Consider the following 19,574-nt stretch of genomic DNA (forward strand, 5'->3'; position numbering starts at 1 on the left):
GTTTAATAAAAAATACGACACTTACATCAAAACTCAGCGATACAAAGCATCGTTTTTAGCAGCTTAGGGCATGAGTGACGTTCAAAAGGAAACCCCCTCCCCCCCCCCCCCCCCCCGCGGCAACTTTGATTTCTGAATTAAGAAATACCGCAAAATTAGCCTCTTCCCCTTTTTGGTAATTCCACCCCTCTTCCCCTCCCCTCCCCTCCCTCCCCCTCCCACCCCAGGACCCAGGGAGACAGGTTCTGTGCGTCCCACCTTCGAGTTGGGTTTGTGTCTAATGTGGACAATGATAGTGACAAACCCACCGTGTGTGTGACCTGCCCCTCAAGAGCTTCTTGGACTGAAGAAACTCGTAGTGTGTGGCTCAAGCCTGGCTCAGACCTGGTTCAGGGTAGCAGGGCGTTGCTGGCCTGCTCTTCTCTCTCGCGGCGCTGGAAAGCCTGGTGAGCCCGCTCCAGGTCCTGCACCACATCCAGCAGCCGGGCAGCCGAGGCCATTCTCCACTTGTGATACGTTCGGCTCCTCTCAACACCTGCGAACAAGACGGGCTTTGTGTTACTCTCACCCAGCACTCCCCTTACTTATTATTCTGGTCCTGTTACTGTTTGTGGAGTCCTGTTGCTCAGCGGTGAGAGCACTCGCCTCGCAAGCGAGAAGGACCCGGGTTTGATTCCCTGGCGGGGCGAAATCTTCAGCAAGTTTCCTCACTCCACACGCCTCTGTTTGCCCTGCACTGTACCCTGCTCCGCCACTGTTAGGCGCTCTGAGACGCTGCCCTGCATGGAGGGTGCTCTGTAAGTGCAAGTTGTTGTTGTGGTAAATAGGTCGATTGTCGGATTGCTTTCCAGGGGTAATAATAACGTATGTGTGTGTGTGTGGTGTATGTGCATGTGGTGGGGTGAAGTGGTGGGAGGGGTGGGGGAGTGGGATGAGGGGGAGTGTCATTGAGCGTGGGGACACGTACATACCTGCCCTGATCTCCTCGCTCTGCACCGCGTCCTTCTGGCCAATTGCTGACCCCACGTCGGACAACTCAAGATATTTATCCCTAAACGCGTCAAAGAGAAAATCACCCGATTAAACCTGGAGCCGCGGCTGGACCTAAAACGACATTCACTGAAATCTATTGTACAGAGTAGACAATCTCTCTCCCCATGTCCTGGCCTGGCTCGTTCACCTTTACATCCTCACCTTTAAGGCCATCCATGGCCTTGCCCCCTCCTACCTCTCTGATCTGCTGACTCCCTACCAACCTGCCTGCTCCGTGCAAAATTGGTTCTCCCATAAAACACCCAGTTCCCCCACACCCCCACCACCCACTCCACGTCCCTCCGGGGAGAGAGTGCGCATTTCAACAGACATCTCAGGAATTTTCACGGACAAGGGAGGGTTTGGAGTCTCTTAAGCGTGGTGACTGGTTTCCGCGTGTGTCTGACACGCACTGCAATGTTAATGCAGCGTAGCCAGTTCAGTAACGACTTACTGGCCACCAGTTTGCTTGTGAATGAACAGCCGCTGGCAGTGACCAGCGCTTCGGGACGTCCTCCCGACGTGAAATACAGATGTAATTTGTTTGTTGTTGTTGGTCAGTCTCTAGGTTTGTAGGTTCGGCTGTGACTGGTAGCACAGCTCTCTCCTGTGGCTCCCACTATGTACTGCATGACTTGGTGTCACCCCCTAATAAATCTTTTTGTGGGGAAGAAAGTGTTCAATGACAGAAGCCCAGTCTTTTTCTAAGCACCAGTCGCTGGAATGCTCCTCTCCCTCTCTCTCTCTCTCTCTCTCCCCTCCCACACACCCCCACTCCCCGGAGAGTGGGGTGGAGGGTGCGGGGGGGGGTCTTACACTCACCTTAGCTTCTCTCTCCCCTGCAGGAGCTGCCTGTACACAGTCTGAGCTTCAGCATCAGGGTCTAGAGGGTCACTCCAATCCCCGAGAGTCACGGCAGAGTGAGTCCGACTGCAACCTCGAACTGGAGAGAGAGTGAGAGAGAGAGAGAGAGAGAGTACAACACATCAAACAAACCTTGTCAGGAGCACACAAGGAAGGTTCTAGAAGGTGGCGGGTGGACGGTTTGCCTTGAATTTGCTTATGTTTTTGCTAAGCGAAATCCAACAAGGATCCCCAAACCCTAACATTAAGATGGCCCGGACCCCGGGGTTTTACCGGGTGGCGGTGGGGGGAGAAGGACTGACCGGATTTCTCGGAATGCAGGCAGCAGGTCCAGCGAGTGCCCCGGTACGAGCCGGGGTGGAAGAACGGCAACAAATGATCGTTGTAGATGGTGGTTTTCCTGATCGCCGACAGCCACTGGCTCAGCTCGTTCACGTTCTAAGAGAGAGAGTTTTTTGGGGTGTTTTTTTGTTTCCTGCGTTTTTATTCATATAATAATAATAAATAATAACCCTTTTTTTGTTAAGTCAGCCGTGTGTCTGACACATCACTGTGCTTAAGAGTCTCCCAACCCAACTGAGAATTCCATGCATCCCATCTACACGTGGAAATCCCAGAGACAGATTGTTGGAACGGAATGCACATTCCCTCTCTCTCTCTCTCTCTCTCTCCCTCTTTCTCCCTGGAGGAATGCATCCTGCTTACCTAATTCTGGAAAGTATTAGGCGTAGGTTGGCAAGAGACAAGGCTTGGGGGAGCCCAGAATGTGCGTTGAGGTAACTGCTGGAGTCTAACCAGCTAAAACCACACTGAGAGCATTGTCTGGCAAGCTGTCCCTCTGCTTGTCCGGGTAGGGCTTTGGCTTGCAGAGTTAACAGGAGTTGCCCCCAGTGACTGGTCTGCCCTTCCAAGTCCTGCTGATGAGCCAAGGCTGGGTCTGTGCTGCCATCAGCAGTGCTTTGGAGTACTGCGGACCCGCCCGGCTCAGGAACTGGACGACCGAGAGAGAGAGAGAGGGAGAGGGAGAGGGAGACCGTCGCAGAGGGTGGATTTGATTCTGACATTCCGTTGCCACCTTGGAGCCAGTTCAGCTCCGAGGAGATCCCGTTTACCTCCCATTCTCCCCGTCCCCACAAGAGGCTCTCAATGGTAAAGTCCATGAAGTGCTCCACAAAAGGTTGCGGACTGTGCCGTTGTGTGTGAGTGTGTGTGTGTGAGTGTGTATGGAGATCAGTCTCAGTCTCACCTTGCAGTGGATGTACATGATGTGCAGTTGTCCCTCATTGTCCTGACTGACGATCTGCATCATGTGGGGTTGCTGGAAGGCATTCTCGTCGACTCGCTCCACCGCACAGACCCTCCGCACCGGGATCGACGATCTCACCTAAACACGTGTGACACACGCTTGAGACCCGCGTGACACACACGTGTAACGTGGTTCACATTCGATACAGCCCCCATCTTTCACAGGAAGTGGGGGGGGTTGGGGGGCGACGATGGCTCAAAGCCACTTTGCGGGGTTTTAATATGACGTGTAGTGACTGTTTTGTTTTAGCAGCAGCCGGTATGCGCACAGCGATGTCCTGCAAACAGCCCGTGACATGACCGAGCGGTTTTATCCGTGTGGTGGGGAGATATGTTTAACATCAGCCTGAACAGGGCATGGCAATGGTTTAATATCCCAAGCGAAGGTCGACATCTCCCAACAATGGCCCATTTCTTTCCTTCCTTGCTTTTCTTTCTTACTCTCCTGCTTTCCCTCTCTCTTTCTGTCACTCTTTTTCTTTCTCTTTCTCTCTCTCTCTCTCCCCCTACCCCTCACCTGCCAGTCGGGGGATTTGGCGTACGACAGAGTCTCGTTGCTGAGCCAGAAGTAACGTTTCTTGAAGGTGAAACGTGTGACGAGATTCAGGCCCTCCGCCTTCCTCTTGTGGAGATATCCCTCCTTAATGGTCACTGCGGGGTGGAAGGCTCCATGATGCTGATCCTCAGTAACTGGGGGGAGGAGAGATCCACTGGTAAACCATTGGCGGTTGGACCTTCAGCCTCTCTGCACCAACCCCCCCCACCCCCCCAACCCCTCTCCCCAACCTTTTGGAACCCCAAAGGGCTCTCATTCGTCTCATTCGAAGGACGGAGCCTCCGACAATACCCCAACACCTGAACAACCAACCCTGGTAATTTGACACAGCGCCTCGTCACATTTGGGACGTCCTCCCGACGTGAAAAGCGCTATATCAAATGCAAGGATTATTATTATTATTATTATTATCACAGCCTCTCAGAGAGAGCCGCGGAGATTTTCTGTGTGCCTGCCAGACACCTGGCCCGCCAGCGGAGGGCGCAGTGAACCACCACCACCACCACCACCGCACAGCGATGACGATCAGAGATCACTCCCATCAGCTTCAACATCGTAACAGCCTTCGAGAGGGGCCCTCAAGGCCAGGACTGCCTCCGAACCCCTCCACCTCGCCCCTTCCCTCGCCTCCTTTAAGACCTTCGTCTCTGACCGGCCACACTCCCACTCCACCCCCCACTCCCCACTGCCCTCCAACCTCCAGCTCGAGCGCAGACCCCTAACTGTCCAGTGCCTTGGGATGTCCTTCTGACGTGAAAGCCATTTTTTTGCGGTTGTTGAATAGGGAACAGACGGGGACTCAGTTTTAACATCTTAATCGAAGGACCGCACCTCTGAAAACGCAGTACTCCCTCCCTACCCCCCTCCCTACCCCCCACCCCCCAAACACTGCACTGGAGAATCAGCCTAAGCTAAGAGCAGGGGAAGTGAGTGGGGTAATGGTGGGGACTTAGGGTTAGATTTTTTCCATAGATCTGCTTTCTTAATTGATAAAGTCAACAACCAACCCAGCGCCTTGGGACGTCCTCCCGACGTGAAAAGCGCTATATCAAATGCAAGGATTATTATTATTATTATTATTATAATCTATTTTTGATGGAAATCTGCCTTGATTTGGGGCGAAAGGGGTGGAGGGGAGGAAATCTGTTAAACATTGTGCTTCATTGACTCCCCAACACAAAGCGCTCACACATTTCAGGTATGTTCCATACGTGTTACCAGAGGCTATGGGCTGTCGCTTGCGCACACAAGCCTCAGTCCTGCCTGTTTAACCACAGCTTATAATGCAAACAAAGCCACATTCTTCTGCTAAAACATCTCAGCGCCAAACATGTGGTGAGCCTGTGTAAACAGAGACAAACCGGATTCTTATTCCTATTGCGCTGCAATGCTTGGTGCTGAGCTAAACAAAGTTGAAAGGCCATTCCCATCCATCAGACGACTAACTGTCGGTATCAGACGATATAGTATCCGGTGGCTTGAACCCACGACCATCCGCCTCGGAGGTCAGAGAGCACGACTGTACCCCCCCCCCCCCCCGAGCCAGGCTTGAGTCCGTGACGGGCTATCGTTGGTGCGGAAGCTATTTACCCCAACTTTCACCCTTCCCCCCCCCCCACCCCCACCCCCACCACTTCCCCCTTCCAATCCCAGCCTCTCGCCCGGAACATCAGCATCAACCTTTGGAACACGGGGTCTCCGTGGCAACCAGTCACTCGGCAACACGTGGTTGGTTACGCTGCCTATCAACCGTTCGGAGTGGGGGGTGGGGAGGGGGGGGTGTATGGGGGGGTGGGGGGGGGGGCGGGGGGAAAGCATTCAAGGAATCGGACCCGGATGTCAGCCAAGAGAGCATCAATCACGAACACATCCTTCAACCCCACACCTGACTACAAACCCACCCCCCACCCCCACACACACACCAGCCCCCTCCCTCCCTCCCTCCCTCCGCTCTCCACACACACACACACACACACACACACACAGACGCACACCATCGCTCCCTTCTCTACACCAAACATAAGCCTCGCGCTTAACACACTGCCTCTTTGTTCCAGGCAAACGCCAACGCAAGTGTGACGGACAGCAAGGTCCCCTCGTCCACCCCCTCTGCACACACAAAAATAGCCACGGAGGGAAGGGAGAGAGGTGGGGTGGGGGTGAGCGGGGGAATGAGCAATTTCCATCCCAGAGGATTGCTGGTTGAGGAGACCGGGCAAGAAAGAGGGGTGGGGAGGAGGAGGGGTGGGTGGGGTGGGAGGGTAAGAGAGAGGAGAGAGAGAGAGAGAGAGACAGAGAGACCCAAGAGAGGGGTGGGTGGGTGGGGAGCGTGAAGAGGGATAGAGAAAGAGAGAGAAAAAGAGACTCTCGGGGGATAGAGAGAGAGAGAGAGAACTCTTCTCTCCGAATAGCGCCACAAAGATCTTTGACGACTGCCCAATAGGAACGGGAACAGGAACATTTGGGCTTTCCAGCCTCGGCCCATTGAGAGTGTCTCCCTGAGGACACCGGGGCCCCTGCTGTGCCTTGACCGGGGGGAGCGGGCATCCCAACAGCACTGAGCTTGGCGGGCGGGAGAGCGGGAGAGCAGCAGAGTGGACGGGCATAGCTGGAGCGGCAAAAGAGCGGGTAGTGGGAGAGAGTGCGGCGAGAGAAAGGGCGAGAAGGGAGCAGCAGCTGGGACTTGAATCGGATTTGAATGTGAATGGGGGCACGTGGTTTGCCGAGAGGCCGGGGCACATCTCATTTGACTGAATTCAAATGAAATGAAGAGGTATTGATTTAATATTAATTATAATAATAAATCAGTGGGGAAATCCTCCCTCTCCCGCCCCCCCCCCACCCCCACCCCACACCCCCCCCCCCACCCCAACCACCACACGGCACTACGACTCGTAAACGTCTCAAAGACACTTCACGGAATATTACAGTAAAGTGACTCGACTGCGTATTTTGTGGGCGAAACGCGGCAGGCAATTTTTTGGAGGGATCGTTAACCCGGGTTCTGTCGCTCGCGAGGCGAGGGCGCTACAGGACTATGTCACGGGAAGCGTTTCCCCCCCCGATGCCGATGACGTGTTGAGGCTTTACCGCTCTCGTTGTCGATGTCCACGATCCTGTCCAGGAAATCCCTGAGGAAACCAACGCTCTGGAGGATGACGGGGTGGAGAGGAGACATCCACAGCTCCTTGCCGTGGCCCAGCTGTAAGCCCAGGTTCCCAATGCTCTGCACAGCCTGAGGAGAGGAAGAACCATCTGTCAAATCCACTGTCCATCAAACACGTCGCCATGGCAACAGCGAGGAATTACCCCCTCCCTCCACCCCCCCCACCCCTCCAACGCGCACCCGCACAACTTCACCTCAAGGATGCAGGTCCTCAGGTGAGGGGGTGGGAGGGGGTTAGGGCCCAGGTAAACAGGACGACAACACCGAGAGCAATTTCGGCACTGACACCAGAGACTTAAGTCTCGGTCTCCTACACACATCCCTCTCTGCTCAATGAACAGCGAGTGGTGCCTGGGTGGGTCAGTGGGTGGCTAAATGGGCCAGTGGGTGGGTAGGTCAACCGGTGGGTGGGTTGGTTGGTCAGTTAGTAGGTCAGTGGTTGGCTCGGTCGGTCAATGGGTCGGTGGGCTGGTTGGTGGGTCAATGGATTGTTCGGTCGGTAAATCAGTCAGTGGGTGGGTCAGTTGGTCAACGGGTTGGTCGGTCAATGGGTCAGTGGTTGGGTTGGTGAGTTGGTGGGTGGGTGGGCTGGTCTGTCAGTACCTTTGCCAGGAGGAGCAGGGTCCTGCCTGTGCGAGTATCTGCATGGTGGTCTCTCAGGCTGAACAGTTTGGGGGTCAGGATGGCCGGGGCGAAAAACCTCAGGAACAGGAACCCGCTGATCGCCAGGTATTTCACATCCTGCAAATAACACAGTCACCGTCACACACTGTCACAACAACAGGTTACACTGACACAGCGTCTTTCATGTCAGGAGGACAGTCAAGGATTTGCACCCAATTTGGGGGTCAGCATCAGGAAGGGTGGAGGGCAGGGAGGGTGGGGGTTAGGAGGGTGACCAAAGGTGTGGTCGAAGAGGAAGGTCTTTAGATGGGACTTGAAGGAAACAAGAGAGGGGCTGGCTCCGGGATGGAGTTCTAAAGATGGTGCGGGAGTGGGGCTGTTACAGAGAGGCTGAAAGCTCGATCTCTGTTGGTTGGGTGGATGGGCCGGGCTGGGGATGTGGAGCAGGCTGGAGCTCGTTGAGCAGAGGGAGCGGACAGATCGGTATGGGGTTAGCCGGTCACAGAGGTAGGGAGGAACAAGGCCACGGAGGGCAATGAGGATTTTTAACTCTATGTGTCACCAGCACAGAGAGAGGTGTGTGTTCGCTGCAAAGCCTGGTCAGGGCGAGTGTGGGAGAGGTGAAGGGAAGCCGATGCTTGCCTCGTTCTCTGCTCCAGGGAATCTCTCCTCCACTTGTTTGTGTAGCTGTTTAAACGCTGCCCTCATGACGGGCGGGCAGTGTTCCACCGAGCCCACGATCGAGTCAATCACGTCCGTCAGGTAAGAATTCAGCAGCTCCTGACTACACTCCCGCACCCCAGCCTCCGACAGGCTCCCCTTGAACGATATCCTCCTTCAGCAATGTAAAGCCAGAGGCCACTTGTGATTTTTTTTAATATAGTAATGAATAATAATAATCCTTCTTGTTGGTCCGACACACGTGGAAACCCGTCACCGTGTGCTTGAAGAATATCCATTCCATGTATTCCATCTACACAGATTCCAGAGATAGATTGTTGGAATGGAATCGCCCTATCTCTCTCTGTCTGTCTCTCTCTCTCCCTGGAGGGACACATCCTGTTTATCTAATTCCGTAAAGTATCAGGCGCAGGTTGGCAAGAGCCAAGGCTTGGGATGGAGGGGCGGGGAACGATCCCAGAGTGTGTGTTGTGGGTAACTGCTGGAGTCACCACACTTGACGGTAAAATGCCGTGAATGAAGCCCTTTGAGACATCTCGAGGACGTGATGAGGCACTGAATCAAACGCAAAGATTATTATTATTATTATTATTACTACAAGTGTAGTGACTGTGCGTTTTGCAGGCGGACACTGAACCCGATTTGCGGCCGGCCACGAGAAACCGTCTGCCACGCCCACGCGCGCAACACGCAGCCGCTGCCTTCATGACACGCAATTGGCTGTGAAGGTGCGAGCAATATTATCTGCAATCTGTGAGAGCCAAATTCCTTTCTCTTCTCTTCTCCCTTCAGATAGATGCTGGTACGAGCTGCATTTGATTAAAAAAAACTCTCCCTTGTCTCAGCCTTCATTCCCTTCCCGCTGTGGAATCTGGGGGAGTTGAGCTCGAGCGAAAAAAAATCCAAATAGGAAAGTGAGTCAGGTGTTATTTCTGCCCACTGAAGTTCACTTTGCGAGCGACTGACTTAATAACTGAGGGTTATTTGTAGAGCTGGTTAGACGCTAAACGTTAAGTGTTTGACTTCTGAATGCAAAGGCCTCTAGCGTGCTCGGTGTCCCACAATAACAATCATGAAAGTAATATTGACGACAATAATAATAATCTTTGCGTTTGGTAATAGCGCCTTATCGCGCTGTTGAGACGTCTCAAATCGCCTCAGTAAGGCGGAGGGTGGGGATGGGTGTAGTTCAGAATCCAGGAACTTTCCTTTCTCCTATTTTAGAGGGGAGGGGGAGGGATTTTTTCTGCAAATATAACACACAGTCACTACGCTTTACAGGAAATGGTGGATGGGGGCTGGGGGCTGGGGGCTGGGGGAGGGTCGGGGTCACAGCTGGCCAGCGTCTTACCTGGTTTTGTTCAGGTCGATCTTACATGGGTCGAGCTCGATGTATCTCTTTTCCTCGAATATCCGGTTGATCACTGGCTTCAGAACCCTGTGTAAGTAAGGCATTCCCACCAACTGCAACACAGCACAGCACACACAGCGTCACAGCAAACCAACACAGCGCACACAGCGTCACAGCAAACCAACACAGCGCACACAGCGTCACAGCAAACCAACACAGCACACACAGCGTCACAGCAAACCAACACAGCACACACAGCGTCACAGCAAACCAACACAACACACACAGCGTCACAGCAAACCAACACAGCGCACACAGCGTCACAGCAAACCAACACAGCTCACACAGCGTCACAGCAAACCAACACAGCGCACACAGCGTCACAGCAAACCAACACAGCACACACAGCGTCACAGCAAACCAACACAGCACACACAGCGTCACAGCAAACCAACACAGCACACACAGCGTCACAGCAAACCAACACAGCACACACAGCGTCACAGCAAACCAACACAGCACACACAGCGTCACAGCAAACCAACACAGCGCACACAGCGTCACAGCAAACCAACACAGCGCACATAGCGTCACAGCAAACCAACACAGCGCACACAGCGTCACAGCAAACCAACACAGCACAGTGTACCCACTTGACAATAACACAGCACCTCACAGTACATGCTGACACACTGCACACAGAGTCACAGCAACACAGCACACGCTGGAACAACGGACACAACACAACGTCATAAGCTCGCTTCAGTTAACCCCCACTCTCATCGCAGCATGGCACACGCACACACACAACACACACGCGTGTACGAGCCAGCAATCATGCAGGGAAATTAGTCACCAATTAACACAATCTCCACGTTCGAAAAAGGAGCTGAACTATATCCGATATGAAAACCCACAACAACCCACGGACCATTGAGTTTGCAGCATTGCAGTGATTCATCCCTTAAGTAATCGGCCGAACCTTTATATAACGGCCAAACTTTCTTTGCAAACGTTGATGATTAATTGTTTTACACTGATCTGGAGCCAGACTGAGGGACGGAAATTCTACCTCGCTTAGCCTAGGGACAAACATTCTCTCCTCTCCCCCTCTCTCCCTCTCTGTCACTCACTCACATCATTTTAAGATCATTTCAGGGACAGCGGGAAGGAAATCTCTCCAACCCATCTTGTTTTGGTTTAAGGCGGCTCCGCCTCTCACCTTCATAAACTGCTCCATCGACTTCGAGGCCAGAGAGTTAGACCTAAACAAGGTGTTCGGATCAGCTGTAAGAAAGATAGCACGGTGAGGCGTAAGAGGGAGGAGAACAAAGAGGGCGGAGAGGGTGGGGTTGGGGTGGTGGGGTGGGGGGGGGGGGGGGGGGGAGAAGGCAGGGGGGAAGAGGGCGAGAGGGCAGCGGGTTGAGGGGATCGAGTTAAGTGGCAACTAAGAGAGATGCAGAGTGTGAATGTAATCTGTTGTTGCTGTTACAGACTGAGGATCGTTACAGCAGCGCTCACTGGTCTTGTTCACTTCTCTGGTGTTGAGGAAGTCCAGGAACGGCCCGACCAGACCCTGCCCCATGAAGATCTTCACCAGCGTCACCGCCACGTCCTGCCGGCTGTCCACCGTGGTGACCTCCTCCACCATCGCCAGAGGGTTCGCATCCTCAACCTTGTGCCAAACCACACGTCAGAGCAGTAATAATCATCATCATAATACAATAATAATCATAATCCTTCCATTTGATATAGCGCCTTATCCGGGCTGGGTTGGGCAGTGGATGGGGTTTTGGGGGATCGCTTTCCGGGGGTGATAATCCATCCCCATCCATCACCCCCCCCCACCCAACCCCTCAGCCCACACACAAAAAAAATGCGTTCACTCAATCCACCGCTGTTTGGGGGCCACTTTCGTCCACAAACTACACAGTCACTCCACTTTACAGTATATTCTGTGAAGCGCTTTGAGACAAGGTGATGACGTGATAAGGCGCTGCATCGAACGCGAGATTTGGTCTGTTTTCACTGTATTGAAAGTTGCCGACTTTCGGGGCCTGTCTGTGCTATCTGACTTGCCGGCGGGTGGCTTTTCCGAGAGGCCAGTGCCCTGCGGGGGAGCGGCTCGGGAGGAGGGAGAGAAGGTCGGGAAGCAGACGGAGCCAAAGAGCTCACAGGGAGATCAGTCAGGCAGGCAGGAGCCTTCGTCATGGCAACGACTGGCGACTGAAACCTTCCCCATGTGGCTTTGAACGCCCATCGAGAGGTCAATGTCTGACAGGCCAACGGCAGTGAAACTAGGCTACGGTCACTTCGTCCCCTGCGTGGGTCTTGCCCCTCACATGCCGAGACCACGCAACACAACCACACGCCCCTCCCCCTCACTCCGCTCTGCACCCTCAACCCCCCAAACCCCCCGCCACTGGAAACAACCGAACGTTACCACGAGGGGTTTAGTTTGCGATGTTTCTTAATAGTCGTTCCCACGATTTGTCACAACAACAACTTGCATTTATCTAGTTCCCTTTTTCTGTCCTCAAGTCCCTGCCTCTGGAGAGGAGCTGGGGGTGGGGCGGGGAGGAGACGGAGGGATAGAGAGGGGGGAGTGGGGGGGGGGGTCACAGGTGTTTGGGGTTAGGGGGTGGGGAGGGGGGAACTGGAGCCTTGGCACACACACACACACACACACCTGGGAGAGACTGACCTCCGTGGCTGAGCTGACGGACTCCACCAGGAGATCGATAAGCGGCTGGTAATACAACGAAGGCAGAATACGATCCTCTGCCAATCTCACCTTTAACCGCAACGCTCCCAGTTTGCCACTACAGAAACAAACCATTACTTATACTGGCATTAAAGCACCGAGAAGCTCCGACCCACACCCCCCCCCCCAACCCACCCCCCTGTGCAGTTTTAGCTGGTTAGACTCCAGTAGTTACCCCCAGAAGCTCACTCTGGGCCCTCCCCAAGCCTTGGCTCTTTGCCAACCTGTGCCTAATACTTTCCGGAATTAAGTAAGCAGGATGCATCCCTCCAGGGAGAGAGAGAGAGAGAGAGAGAGAGGGTGCGCTTTCCATTCCAACTATCTATCTCTGGGATTTCCATGTGCAGGTGGAATGCGTGGAATTCTCAATTGGATTTGGAGACTCTTAAACACGGTGGTGGGTTTCCACGTGTGTCAGACACCCGGCTGATCAAAAAAAAAAGTGAAGGGGGTGAGATTACGAAGCCAGTGAGACTGCGGTGGGTGAGGGAGGTGAGGAAAGGGGACTATCAAACACGGGGTCTCTTCACCCTTCATCATCCTCCAGGTTTCCGAAGGGCATCAGCCGGAACCAGCCCCTGGCTCTCTCCATCCTCTCAAGGGCGTCCAGGCTGAACTCGATCTGTACCGCAAACAAACACAGCGAGGGCGTATTCATCAATACAGGGGCAACAACCGCAGTCACACACACAAACACACGCGTGCGAGTACAAACACCACCCCCACCCCCACCGCAAACAACCCCCACAACCCTCTCCAACACACAGGTACGCGCACACATAAATACTCACACACACGCGCACGCACGCAGACACACGCAAACAATTAACACACAAAAATACACATACATAAGCACGCGCACAAACATAAACGCACCACTACACACACATAGATGCACCGACATGCACGCACGCTCACACGCACGCACACACACGCACACACACGCACAAATACTCCCGCACACAGACACATGCACATGCGCGTAACACAGGTGTTCACGCAAACACACAAGCGCGCGCACACACACACACACACACACACAAGCTTTAGGCTAAACAGCAAAGCTGAGCCCTTAGGGAAACCTTTCTGGTAAATTTACATTCAGATCAGTGAGTGTTTGAAACCCTGCTCGTCTGACGTGTCTCCTAGCAACAGGTCTTTTAAATAATACAGGAGATGTTATGTAGGTAAATGACCCCCCTCTTCCCCCCCCCCACCCACTGTCAATCTGTCTCCAGAAAAGAAAACAGAGGCTCACAGACATTCGGGTCACTTCTGATATTCAGTTTGGTTTAAACGCTTCGTTTTTATGTTAAGCACGCACCATAATTTGTGTTGTTTGCATTTGTGCGTGTTTACATATGTTGTGTGTACGTACGTTGCATGTGTGTGTGTGTGTGTGTGTGTGTTGTTTGTGTGTGTATGCTGTGCGTGCGTGTATGTTATGTGTGCTGATTGATTGTTTGACCGTGAACACTTGCACCACACTCAACCGTGTGGACATTAGACGTGCGATAACCACCCTCATCCCACCCCTCGACACACACACACACAAGCGACACACACACACACACACGTGTGTTGCATGACGGGACGGGGGGAGGGGAGAGAGACGTCATAGCCAGAGGTGGAGCCTCATTCACTCACCTTTCCCAGAAAATCGTTCTTTCCCACCATATCCCAATCCCACACCTCCACAACAAGCATCACTCCCTCTGTCTCCGCTCTGCTCTCCAGCTCAAGGTCAAACACCTCGTTCCAGTGAGGGAAGCGGGTTTTCTTTATGGTCTGGGGGTCGAGAGGCGAGAGAGAGCATCCAACTTTATTACAATAATAATAATAATAATCCTTGCATTTGATATAGTGCTTTATCACAGACGTTTCAAGGCACTTCACAGTGTACATGGTAAAATGGCAGTGACTGTGTCTTTTGTGGGTGAAATGCGGCAGACAGTTTGCCCACAGCAGTGTCCCACAGAGAGCCTTGGAGTGAGTGAGTGACCAATTTTATTTGCGGGGATTGTTGTCCAGGGCACCGGGATAGAGAGAGAGAGCGAGAGAGAAAGAGAAACCCCCTTCTCTTTTCAAATAGCCCCTCAGGATCTTTAACATCCACCTGAACGGGCAGACAGGACCTCGGTTTAACATCTCATCCGAAGGACGGCACCTCCGACAATGCGAAACCCCCCCCCCAGCGCTGCATTGGGGCGTCAGATTAGACTGTATTTTTCCAAGTCCCAACATGGGGGCTTTACCCCACAACCCTCTGACTCAGAAGCGAGAGAGAAAGAGAGAGAGAGAGAGAGAGAGAGAGAGCGCTACCAATGTTCCAGGCTGACATACAGACTGAAAATCCTTTGATATAAATGCAATTTGTTGTTGCTGGCATTTACACACTCATATCTTTGCTTCTGGAACCACACTTCAACATATGTTGTTGCATCAACCCGAGTCTGTGTTTATTGTCAACTCCATTTATTTTCCTTCTTTCTTTCCTTCTTTCTTTCCTTCTTTCTCTCTTTCTTTCTCTCTCTCTTTCTCCTCTCTCTCTTTCTCTCTCTCTCTCTCTTTCTCTTCCCCAATCTCTGCCCCCCCCCACACCCCGGGCTGACTTACCGCTGTTTCCATGGTCCTGCTGTTAAATATCACTTTAGCGAATGGATCTGAAGTACCCGAAATGTCCCTCGGGGCCAGGTCTCTGGGGAAATAAGAAGGAAGATATTAAAAACGGGCACTTAAATATTGTCTTAAATCACAGGTCAGTGAGCGAGTGAGGGAGTGAGCGAGGGATGGAGAGAGCGAGTGAAGGAGTGATTGAGGGAGCGAGCGAGGGAGAGAGTGAGTCAGAGAGAAAGTGAGGGACGGAGCAAGGGAGTAAGCGAAGGAGGGGAAAAGTGAGGGAGCAGATGACTGAAGGATGGAGGGAGGGAGGGAAGATTGGAGGGAGCCTGTGTACCTTGCGATGCTCTCTCTCACCTGGCTTCGATGACATGACAGCGGACGGCCCTGACAGGCGGGTGTTTGACCATCTCCAGCCCCAGGTGGATCTCACCCTGGATCTCCTCATCAGGGTCAATGCGGGTTAGGTTCATCCAGCGATCAATCCCTGGCCGAGTGAGAGAGTGACAGAGACATTTTTTGTGGGTGTGTGTGTGGGTAGGTGGTTGGGTGGTGAGGTGTGTGTGTGTGTGTGTGTGGGTGGTTGGGTGGTGAGGTGTGTGTGTGTGGGTGGGTGGTTGGGTGGTGAGGTGTGGGTGTGTGGGTGGGTGGGTGGCAGGAATGAGAGTATGTGGGGAGGGGGTGGGGTCACAGCTGACCGGGGTGACCCCAGCCCTGGCTCCTCACCTCGCCCGTGGGTGGCTGCGATGCTCTCCCGGCTCAGAGCTATCTTCCCGATGACGTCATCGTGCCTGGGGATGTTAATGGGGAAGGTTTCGTTTAGTTTCGGGGCAAGTTTTTTTTTAAAAAGAACGATTAAATTTCACGTTCTGCTTTCTCAGAGAGAAAGCGAGAGAGAGAGAGAAGTAAAGAGATATCACGTGATTCTGGTCAATGATTGAGGTGGATAGATGTTTGTTAGGTTTGTGTGACATTGTCGTTCACTCACCCAATGGTGTCTTCATCCATGACGTAGAAGGAGAGGCTATGGAAGCCCATGGGGAGGTGGAGTGTGTATTCTTCCCCCCAGAAAGGGTTCAGGTTTTTCCAAACTGTGGCTGTCCTGTGTGATGAGCAGACAGTGAACCACCAGCTTCACGTCGTCTCACAAGAGTTCCTCAACAATAATAATAATCATAATGATAATAATCCTTGCATTTGATATAGCGCCTTATCACATCGTTGAGACGTCTCAAAGCGTTTCTCAGAAATATACCGGAAAGCGTAGCGGTTAGCACCCTCGCCTCGCAAGCGAGTGGACCCGGGTTTGATTCCCGGGCGGGGCGAAACCTTAGGCAAGTTTCCTCGCTCCACACGCCTCTGTTTACCCTGCAGTAAATCGGAACCTGTTTTTTTAAGTCGATTGGCAGATCGGTTTCCGGGGGGTAATAATCTACCCAACCCCTCAAAAATAATAATAATTTGGTCATTCACTCCATGATTGTTTGTGGGAAACAGCTGTGCGCAATTGGCTGGCGTGTTTCGCCCACAAAATACATGGGCAATCGACTTTACAATATATTCTGTGCAGCGGTCTGAGAAGTTCCAATGACGTGATAAGGGGATGTATCAAATGCAAGGATTATGGAGCTATTATTAAATACACAAGGATTGTTTGAAATTAATATTTGAAATCCAGGAAAACACATGAGGAGAGAGCGAGGGAGAGATGGAAACTGAGAAATTATTACTGAACAAACCGCGGTGAACAATGTACACTTTAAATTTAGTTCAGCTGTAAATTTTTATTATAAATAAAAAGGTGCTTAACAAACACTGGGGAGAGGCAGCCTGATTGACAATATAAGTTATATTCGCTGCATTTCATCATTCGACTGTTGCACTGACTTGACTTTCTTCCTGTTGTATCTTTGTGTGGATCTTTGTATCGAGGTATGGCAATATGTGCCAAAGGTTGAGTTACATATCAAATTCATAGCCATAATTAAAAATAATTACCAGACAGCAGGTCATATTCCGACTGGCTACATCAAAGAATGTTTACCAACCACCCCAGAGGTAAAAAGGACACTCCCACGGAATTTCCTTCTGACCCCCTTCCTCAATCCTCCCAACCCCTACCTCTCCGGGAGATACTCCTTTCTCTTTCTGGGATCGTTAACCTCTAAAACACTATCTCGCTTTGCCCTTTAATCCTCACGATTCCAAAGAAATGTAGTCACAACAATTAACAACACTTGGCATCAGCACGGTTTGTTTATGGTGTACGTTATCGGTGATGTTGAAGGAAGATAAATAAACTTGGCCAAACAGTGTGTCTCCATATTTCAGGTGAGACGTTAAACTGAGCTCCCCATTTGTGTCCTTCAAGCGAACCGTAGAGGTCCCGGTGTCTTGTAATAATAACAATAACAATAATAACACTTGGATTTGATATAGCGCCTCATCACATCTTCCAGACGTTCTCAATGCGCCTCACAGAGAAAAAAAAATGTAAAGTGGATTGACTTGTGTATTTTTTTGTGGGCAAAACGCGGCAGCCAATTGCGCACAGCAGCGTCCCGCAAACAGTCGTGGATTGAGTGACCAAATTATTATTCATTTTTTTAAGAGGGATTATTACAGCTGGAAAGTGATCCGCCAATCGACTAATAGCCGGGTTCCTACTTACTGCTCGGTAAACAGAAGGGTGTGGAGTAAGGAAACTTGCCAAAGATTTCGCCCTGCCCGGGAATCAAACCCAGGTCCTCTCACTTGCGAGGCGAACGCTTTGACCAATACGCTAACAGGACTACATAATCAATATGATATAACATTCATTATAATTATATAATATTAACATTATAATTAATATTACTTATATAATAATTTAATATTGCTAACATAATTTAAATAGAATAATAATTGAATCGACAAGATAATAATAATGATCCTTGCAATTGATATAGCGCCTTATCATGTCTTCGAGACGTCTCAAAGCGCTTCGCAGAATATACTGCAAAGTGAATTGATTATATTTTTAAGGGCAAGAGGTGGAAGCTAATTACGCACAGCAGTATCCCACAGTGGATTGAGCCACCAAATTATTATTATTATTATTATTAGTTTTAAAAGACTCTTTATCTGTTAGTCCTGTAATAAAGGCGTTATCAGTTAAAGCACTGTAAATCCAGACACAAACACTCACACACACATTAATTCTTTTAGCACAAACCAGGCTTATCAGTGAGAGATATATAATATATATATATGTATAATATACGACTAGAGAGAGTTGGAGGGCAATGTTTGACTGAGAACACACATGAATGGGCAGTCAGGTACTCACCTGGCTATCAATTCATTGTCCACTTTAACCATGCAATAAGGGTCGCTTGTCCCTGACCTGTAGGGAGAGAGGGGAATGAGGGATGGAGAGAGGGAGAGGAAGAGACAGCAAATACAAAGGGAAAGATTTGCAATGTTAAAATCTATTCGCATTTCCACATCAACAGGTGCTCGAAGTATGTTGATGTCGAGATTTCAGGCAGAGAGAGACACACTCACACACACAGACACACACACAAGACACACAGAGAGAGAGAGAGAGACAGAAACACACACAGACACAGACAGACAGACAGACAGACACAGATAAATGACTCCACAAATGTCCAAGAGATAACTTACACATCTTTCGCTGGTAAATTCCTTCCTTCAATGATGCGAAAATACAATGAAGTGTTTTTAGCCATAACTGGTTTTAGGATGCAACTTGTTTTTCTCACATATATAAATATATTTGAGCTATCTCTCTCTCTATATATATATATGTGTGTGTGTGTGTGTGTGTGTGTCTGCACCCAGGTTAAGCCAAGTAACTGAGAGACTGTCTGTCTGTCTTGCTATTCAATGTTTGGAGTCACATCAGAATAAGGTGAATTGGTTTCCAATAGGAGATGAAGGAATTCTCTGTCTATCTGTGTGTGTGTGTCTCTCTCTCTCTCTCTGCTGTTCCACACAACTACAAAGCTCTGAGAACGATCACAGACCACATAGCCCATCCCTAGACCAGAACAGGGTGGTGTTCTCTCTCTCTCTCTCTCTCTTTCCTTCCTTCCTTCCCTCTCTCTTTCTAACTAACCCTCTTCATCACACCCACAAGTTGCAGTTGAAGACATTCCGAATCGTTGCAAGGAACAGGCAGACGTTGGATTTCAGCCAAAGAGAGTGAGAGGATGAGAGAGAGAGAGAGAGAGAGAGAGTGACAAGTGAGGTTACTCAATAAATCCAAATCATAGATAGGTGTCCTTGTCTATACAGCACACAAGCTGCCCTCTATCTGTGGGGTGGAGAACCAGCACTTCGAATGGGATCTGATTCCAATTCTCCATTCAAACACATCACTGTCTCATGTAATAATACCAATAAGATTTGAATAACAAGTAAAAATACTCATTTGACAACCATTCGCACCTCAAATATTAGAATAATAATCGTTGCATTTGATATAGCGCCTTATCACGTTGTCGGGAAGTTTCAAAGCGCTTCACGGAATATACTATAAAGCGTAGTAACTGTGAATTTTGTGGGCACGGCGGTGTCCCACAAACAGCCGTGGATTGAGTGACCA

General features: G+C 50.9%; 1 protein-coding gene across 1 annotated transcript; it reads right to left on the reverse strand.

Moving 5' to 3' along the window:
* Positions 1-253: 253 nt before the first annotated feature.
* Positions 254-18,696, reverse strand: LOC103184397 (rasGAP-activating-like protein 1). The gene is made up of 21 exons (XM_042337208.1): positions 18,632-18,696; positions 18,291-18,347; positions 15,951-16,064; positions 15,689-15,753; positions 15,320-15,449; positions 14,960-15,041; positions 13,991-14,131; positions 12,874-12,965; positions 12,284-12,401; positions 11,101-11,254; positions 10,802-10,866; positions 9,580-9,692; positions 8,190-8,382; positions 7,527-7,664; positions 6,848-6,992; positions 3,719-3,891; positions 3,143-3,280; positions 2,199-2,334; positions 1,855-1,975; positions 972-1,051; positions 254-535 (listed from the first exon to the last, which is right to left on the reverse strand). Exons 1-21 carry the CDS (start codon positions 18,694-18,696, stop codon positions 390-392), a joined length of 2,466 nt encoding a protein of 821 aa, XP_042193142.1. The 3' UTR covers positions 254-389.
* Positions 18,697-19,574: the final 878 nt, after the last annotated feature.

Source organism: Callorhinchus milii, unplaced genomic scaffold, assembly GCF_018977255.1.
Source record: "Callorhinchus milii isolate IMCB2004 unplaced genomic scaffold, IMCB_Cmil_1.0 Scaffold8, whole genome shotgun sequence".
Taxonomy (NCBI): Eukaryota; Metazoa; Chordata; class Chondrichthyes; order Chimaeriformes; family Callorhinchidae; genus Callorhinchus; species Callorhinchus milii.

Bases quoted from the DNA above. Each gene is read 5' to 3' on its own strand.
- LOC103184397 (XM_042337208.1), bottom strand. From the start codon at position 18,696: ATGGCTAAAAACACTTCATTGTATTTTCGCATCATTGAAGGAAGGAAT. The intron at 16,065-18,290 runs GTGAGTACCTGA...CTCATCACACAG, and splicing joins GACAATGAATTGATAGCCAG to GACAGCCACAGTTTGGAAAA. The intron at 8,383-9,579 runs GTAAGACGCTGG...ACATTGCTGAAG, and splicing joins ATCGACCTGAACAAAACCAG to GAGGATATCGTTCAAGGGGA.